This window comes from Fragaria vesca, unplaced genomic scaffold (assembly GCF_000184155.1).
Source record: "Fragaria vesca subsp. vesca unplaced genomic scaffold, FraVesHawaii_1.0 scf0513181, whole genome shotgun sequence".
NCBI lineage: Eukaryota > Viridiplantae > Streptophyta > Magnoliopsida > Rosales > Rosaceae > Fragaria > Fragaria vesca.
In genome coordinates, this window is record NW_004443451.1 from 9,151 (window position 1) to 16,751 (window position 7,601).

The following is a 7,601-nucleotide window of genomic DNA, read 5'->3' on the forward strand; positions in this document are numbered from 1 at the left end:
ATTATCTTATTGGCCGGCGGCAAGTTGAGATATTATAACATCTGGGTTTGATGTTTTCTCAAGCAATAGGTTTTAAATACTTGACATTTCTGTATCATGACATTTTCACCGTACCATGTGAAACCGAAGATTAGGATCACCTTGTTCAGACAACTAACTCATTTAAAATGACTTCTATGGCCAAGTTGTTAGTTATCTATGTCATGGTCGCTAACAACTTTCTCAAGCTTTTGCCTTTGGTGGGTTCCAATGAGTCAATGACCTGCAATAGTTGACATTATTGGCTCTCTTGTTGTTTCCAGTGAATATCAATGATACATTTCCAGTGAATTGAGTAGGAAAAGCTGCTGTAAATTTGCATGGGTCCTCAGCATCCAATTATGGACGGTAAAGTTAAAGCACGCTGATTAACCGGTGTGTGGAACAGTTTCACCTCAATAGTAAGAACCAGAATTTCACCCTTTCACCCCGGGCCTTGTTCCTCATATCCAATCAGTTAAAGCTGTAAAAGATTTAGGGAGATTTATTGGGTTTCTTTGCTTAGTCAATGTAGACTTGTATTGCGTAGTCATAGTCTCACAGTCAGTCTTCTTCGTCTCCTCCCTTCATTTCTTCTGTCTGGAAATCAGTTGCTGGTTTTCAATGGCCTCCTCCTCTTCATCATCGTCAACTCGCAGCTGGAAGTATGATGTCTTTTTGAGTTTCAGGGGTCCTGACACTCGCAAAGGGATTGCAAACGAGATCTGCAATCGACTTCGTAGAAGTGGCATTAAAACGTTCATGGATGAGCATGGACTTCAAGTAGGGGATGTTATTTCTCCCACACTCATACAGGCAATTAAAGAGTCAAGGTTTGCAATCGTAATTTTCTCGCAAAATTACGCTTCTTCTGCTTGGTGTTTGGAGGAACTTCTAGAGATTTGTCTATCCATGGAAGACAACAGAATTTTGCCACTTTTTTATCATGTTGATCCTACCGATGTCCGATATCAGAAGAGGAGTTTCGAAGAAGCTTTCTCTAAGCACGATACCTCTGGGCGACATGAATCAGAGAAGGTGGAGCAATGGAGAGCTGCTCTAGAAAAAGTGGCCAATATCTCAGGGTGGAATACAAATGATTTCAAGTAAGCATTGTGCCTTCAATTCCAATTCTATATATATATTTTACCTAACACTTAACTTTTAATCCTTGTAACTCTTTAATTCTTCCTTGTAGGACTCACAGTGAACTTGTTGACAACATTGTGGAATCTCTCCGCAGTAAAGTACCACCTGATGCAATTGAATTCACAGATGATTTCCGAGCATTTGGAGCAACAAAAGAAGCCATGCGCAAGGTTATGGAGGGGCTAAGAGATGACAAGATCACTGCCGTTGGTGTCTACGGCATGGGCGGCGTTGGAAAGACAAGCATGGTGAAATATGTAGCTGAACAAGCCTGCAAAAACGGTACTTTTAACCATTGGATTATGGCTGTCGTATCCCAAAACCCTGAGTTGATAAAAATTCAAGACACATTGGCAGATCTGCTGGGCTTCGAATTAAAAGAGAAGACAGAAGCTGGAAGAGCAGCTAAGTTGCATAAGGAGATCATGAGAAAAGAAAAACTCCTGATAATTGTGGACGATGTCTGGGAGAGAACAGAGTTGTCAAAGATAGGGATTCCCCCCTACAATGAGCTTCAAAAGTGTAAGTCCAAAGTGCTGCTCACCACGAGGAGATTGAATGTCTGTAATGACATGAAGTGCCATGAAAAGATCGCCCTCAAGCTTCTCTCGAAAAAAGATTCATGGAACTTGTTTCAGAGAAATGCAGGAACAATTTCTTTTGAGTCCACCTCGTTTGAGGAAGTGGCAAGGAAGGTAGCTGGAGAGTGTAAGGGTCTACCGATTGCATTGATAGCTGTTGCAAGGGCACTCAGAGATGAGGACCAGGAGGAATGGGAGAAGGCAGCTGAACGACTAAAGCAGTCGCAATATGTCAATCCCAATTACCAGGAAGATGAGGAAAATGCATTCAGATGTATACGATTAAGCTATGATTACTTGAAAAATGAAGACCACAAGTCATGCTTCTTGCTCTGTTGCCTGTTCCCAGAAGACCGTAACATCGAAATAGAAGACTTGTTCCGGTACGCGATCGGAAAAAGATTATTTCGAGATGCCCAAACAATGGAAGAAGCCAGAGGAAAATTAGTTACAGTGGTCAAGTACCTGAAAGGTTCTAGCTTGCTTTTGGATAGTGAGGAAGAAGGATGTGTTAAGATGCATGATGTCATCCGGGATACAGCCCTGAATATTGCACAATCTGAAGATGGGCATCGGTTTTTTGTGAAAGCTGGCTGTGGTTTAAAGGGTTGGCGGCCACGCGGATTACATGAAGGCTGCACTGCTATTTCACTAATGAGGAACAAAATTCGCAAGCTACCCGAAGAAGAGTTGGTATGTCCAAATCTCCAGATTTTATTACTAAACAGGAATTTTGGACTAAGTGAGATCCCCGAAAAGTTGATCCAGAATCTGAAAGAGTTAAGGGTCTTGGATCTTAGCAACACTAGTATTTCCGTATTACCCCAATCATTTAGTCTCCTCACCAACCTCCAAGCTTTGTATTTAGATGATTGCAGCAAATTAATTGACATTTCCGTTGTGGGGAAACTTAACAAGCTTGAAATTCTTAGTATGAGAGGTTGTCCCAGGGGGCAATTGTTCAGAGAAATAGAACATTTGACCAATCTACGGATTTTGGACGTCAATCGCTCTTGGGGACAATTCATATTGAGAGGAAGAATGGTTACAATTCCATCTAAAGTGATATCAAAGTTGCAAGAATTAGAAGAATTGTACATGGTGTACTATGTATTTGAGGAGGATGGGTCGTGTGTAGCTGAGGGACCAAGAGAAAGAACCAATATTATTAGGTTTGATGAGATAGCTGGTTTATCAAATTTGAAAATATTGCAGGTTGGCTTATCCGATGAAGGTTTTATCCCTAAAAATGTTGAGGCCGCACCAGATTGGGATTACTTTTGTATAAGTGTCTTCGGCAGATGCAGCGACACTACATTCTGGCCCGTTGCATACAAACAAGGAGATCGTAATTCAAGATCCTTGCTTCTTAATGGAGCAACCATCAATACCTTGGCTGATTGGTTTATCAAAGCGGTGACAGAGAAAACAGAAAAGCTAGAGTACAACCGCTGCAAAGGGATGAGTGACATTGTTATGGAATATGACCGTGGGAGGTTACATAAACTCAAGCATCTCACAGTTGCTGGGCCACAAGACGAGTTGAAAGAGTTGATGAACACAACAAGACGAGTTGAAATAGGACCAGTGTTTGAGAATTTGGAAGAGTTGCATCTGAAATTAGTGTTCGACCTGGAGGAGTTGTGTGTTGGTGAGTTACCACCTGGGTCTCTCTCAAATCTCAAGGTGTTTCATGTGTATTGTGGTTGGATTTTGAGGAGTGTATCAGAATTTGTACAGAGACTACCAAATCTGAAGAAACTAGATTTAAACTCTATGCTCAAATTGGAATATGTGTTCAGATGCGAAGGGTTCGAGCCAGAACAATCAAAACTGAGAGAGATGCATTTGTTGTGGCTAGAAGAACTAAGAAACATATGTAATGGTCCCGCTCCACGTGCAATGTTCCAGAGTCTTAAGATTTTGACGATTTACCGTTGCGAGCTGCTGCAAAGTCTGTTCGCATCTGATGTAGCTGAGTGTCTTGTTCAATTGGAAGACCTTCTTGTAGAGGATTGCCCTTTGTTGGAAAGAGTAATGGAAGCAGTGAACAAGGAGAAGACGGTTCTACCAAAACTGAAGAACTTGGTTTTGAAGAATCTTCCTAATTTGTATGGTGCAATTGCTGTCGTTGATATTGAGTGTCCTTCATTGGTACGCTTGATGGTGGTGGATTGCCCCAAGCTTTTGTTTTCAACCTCTTCCGATCTCTTCGAAGCCTTCAAATGCAGGAACCAATTTTCATTTTCAGCCTCCACTTCTGACCCAGTCCAACTCGATGATCCACAACTATACAAAACTCTACGTGACAGGTATTGACGTATTTACTTAGTTTGTTCTTTTCTTCTGTATTTTGTAGGGCAGCAATTGGGCAAAAACTGATTTGATCAATTAAAATCTGTGCTCCCACAACAGGACAGAATACGAAGCATAATTAAAATAGTATTTTTATTTTCATTCTTATTTTTCTTTGTTCAACAACAAAAAAGTTAAAATTATGCAGAATACTTAAAGTTGATGATTGTTTCGTTTTCTTTACGATAGTAATGCAAGTTACAAACAACATTATTGACACTCCTAGAATGTTACTTTTCTGTTTAAATCTATAATTTTAATAGTAATTCTTCTTTTCTTTTGTTTTTTTCCTTATTTTGATGCAACAGAACATCTGGTTTCATATTGCGAAGAGTCTTAGCTTCTGACTTCCATTGCAGGAAGTAACCAAGTTCAACTCTATTTCTTTGTCCAGGTATGCTGTGTGATCAACTGAATTATTTTCTTTTCATTGAATGGTAGATTTCTTGTGATGCCATAGAAACTAAAAATGTTACCTTTTTCTAAGATAATGGAGTTCTCATAATTCATTTGTTTTCCCAATCTTCTGTGTATTAGTGATTCAGTGCAACAAGCAAATTTTAACTTCAATTTTCTTTTTCGCTTCTATATTCATGTTTTTCTTGTTATAATTCGTCGTTATCAATCATTTCTTGGACAGTAAATTGATTGTTGGACAAATCCAGCAGTCGGATACTAGATGAGAGAGAAAGTACTGGAAGCTCCCCAGAAAGAAGGTTAGAGCTGAAATCTAGGACCTCAAGATGAGTCAAGGACAAGAAGGAAGCAACACTTTGATGTAGGGAATTTTGGGAGAGATTCAAGTGGGTGAGATTTTCAAGTGCTAGTTTTGATGAAGCAAATGTAATACCTTGTTTGAGTGTGAGGCCATCGGAGGGCAATGAGATACGGGTGACGCAACCAGCCGCATCGCAGTTGATGCCTTGCCAGCGGCAACAGCCACCGGAAGTCCAGTTTAAGGAAGAGGGGGAAGAAAGAGCCAGAGAGAAGGACAAGAGAGAAGTATGTTCAGTTGGGTTGCATGCATGGATGATACTAGCAGTACTACTCAGTATGCAACAGAATACGATAAGAAAAAGAAGGAAACAATGAGGGAATTGATGATCTAGACGTGGACAACAACAACGAGCATGAAACCGCAGGGCTCCTTTCGTCAACTCCCTGGTTTTATGTTCCTGCTGGGATTGGGTTCACTGTACGATTCTGGGGAGTGTGGTTCATTGAAGGTACAAGACATGTTCTCCGTGACGATCGCTGTGTGTATCAACAAGATGAAGAGAAGGCTAGACCTGAATTCGTAATTACCCACTGTTGCTTGTTTTCAATTGTGAATTTGTGGCACCTGAATCGTGAGTGATGCTGCTGAAATGCTTCCTCTTTTTCATAAGTTCAATACACACCTTCCTCTTAAGGAAAACTAAATCAGTAACAGGGTTTCAAATGGGATGATAGTTCTATAATATGATTCCAACATAATCATCAACTCACTGAAAATGAGAGGAGAAAACATTCAATGAATCAGCAGGGAGCACCGCAAATTGCAAAGATTATTCCGCATGTGTCTTCTAGTAACTATTATATAAAGAACTGTATGAAACAATACAGCTTGCATTGAAAATGTCAAATATTTGTACAATTAATGGCTCTAATATGACACCCTCAAATTCAAAACTGCATCGGCTTGAACAACAGAGGTTTCTAGCTAAATTTGCTAACTTATATTTCCCTTGAACTAAACATTCCTATTCCTTTCCTCCTATTTCCCCCTCATTTACAAGATCAACTCTATCCTATATCCATCCCTACAAAACAGTTAGTTGTATGTACACATAAACTTACAAAACCCACAGAAAGCCCTCTTCCCTGGTTGATACTGCAGAAGTGAAGGATAGATATACTTGGCGGCCAAGTCAAGGGAGACTTTAGTTTTTAGTTTCACAAGCACCAGTTCACATCACATCATCGCATTCAATCTTACTGATTCTTCTCACTGAGAACTCTTGACACTTGGATGGGACTGAGCTGTAGAGCTGAGTTCTGCCGTAGGGTATCACCTGTTACCTAGCCCATCTTTGCATTTGAAGTCGTGAGAGACTCGCTTACATAGTGTATGCCTGGCCTGTACATGAACGAGGCCTAATAAATTAGTGGTTCAAGACACTCAATAATTTCAACACACATTTCTTCTGCAAGCAAAGTTATTTTAGTAACTAATGCATTGGAAGTACATATTGAAATGAGAAGCGCATCAAGTATGTCATTTTGGTAAGACAAACATGATAGTGAAGAATATGAATGACACTTGGTTGTTTCTTCTCAGGGAAAAAAAGGAAGAAGTAAGCAATGGAAGATTACCTTGTCATCATTTCTGATTTGTGGCCCATAACCTGCCAGCAGGGAAACATAGTCCACGTCCAGCCCAAGCATTCAAATCCCTGCATATGCGCTCTCAGACCAAAGGAGAAAAAAAATAACTGAAGAGCCATCAGGGCAAGGCTTCCAAGGTTATTGATGCTTTTGTAAAAACAGAGAGAACAAATGGAGCTTCTTCGCCAGGGTGTAACCTTTTGGATCTGGATCCAAAACCATTTCACACAATATTTCTCGTGAATTAACATAATTTGTCCCACCGACTGATTCATGTAGGTATATATTGTAAGCAGCTCGGCGGCCTCGGGTTTTAAGAAAAGAAAAGGAAGAAAAAGAAAACAGAAGTGACATCAATGAGATCAGACTGAATGGTAATAGATAGGCCATCAACGGTAACTCTGAGATAGACCCTCTGGGATTAGCTCAGGTGATGATGGGTGGGGGAAAGGAAACTAGAAGGTAAGACTAATATGATGTGGATAAACACATTACAATAAACAAACCTGTGGAATATGCTTCAGCTTGTGCTTCATCCTATCAGTCCATTCAGGCGATGAGTCAGACCAAGGGCCATTCCACTCAACTTCATTGGCCCATGGATTCCGAATCTGAATAAGCTTGTGACCATCCACCTCTCTCACCTGAGTTGAAAAGATTAGCTAGTGTGACTACCTTGATCAAAATTCATTTAGTTGCATATCAAAAGCAAATGTCAGGTGGACATTCCAACTCACCTGCAATAATGAGTAAGCATGACCTTGGACAATGCCACTGGAGGAAATATGTACATCTGAACCAGATGGACTTCCAGCACCCAGATGAAATCCCTCTTGTTTGAAGCGCAACAACTGAGACCATAATCGACCACTCACAAGATCAATTTGGGCCTGAGCACTCCTCATGTCAATCTCTTCCCCCGCACCTCCAGTGAGGTCTACAAGAGCATCTTGGACAAGTCCACCTTCTAAAGCTTCATAGGAGCCATGCAATTTGGCATAAGCCTTCTCCAGTAAAGAGATCCACAACTCGTTACCTTTTCTGCTAGTAGCAAATGCTGGTTTACCCGGTGATTCGCATGGAATCCAATCATCAACAACAACATGAACCCACTCACCCTAAAGAAAATTC

General features: G+C 40.6%; 1 protein-coding gene and 1 pseudogene across 1 annotated transcript in view; one reads left to right on the forward strand and one right to left on the reverse strand.

Annotated features, from left to right (window-relative positions):
• The window catches only part of LOC101305912 (disease resistance protein At4g27190-like), a 9,008-nt gene extending 3,238 nt beyond the window's left edge, over positions 1-5,770 (forward strand). Inside the window, exons 2-5 of the mRNA XM_004310233.1 lie at positions 303-1,124; positions 1,217-4,060; positions 4,463-4,497; positions 4,744-5,770. Coding sequence (XP_004310281.1) covers positions 643-1,124; positions 1,217-4,060; positions 4,463-4,469 — 3,333 coding nt within the window. The 5' untranslated portion in view covers positions 303-642 and the 3' untranslated portion in view covers positions 4,470-4,497; positions 4,744-5,770. The remainder of the gene's footprint in view (positions 1-302; positions 1,125-1,216; positions 4,061-4,462; positions 4,498-4,743) is intronic.
• Positions 5,771-6,108: 338 nt separating this feature from the next.
• Positions 6,109-7,601, reverse strand: part of LOC101308252 — a 2,995-nt pseudogene continuing 1,502 nt past the window's right edge.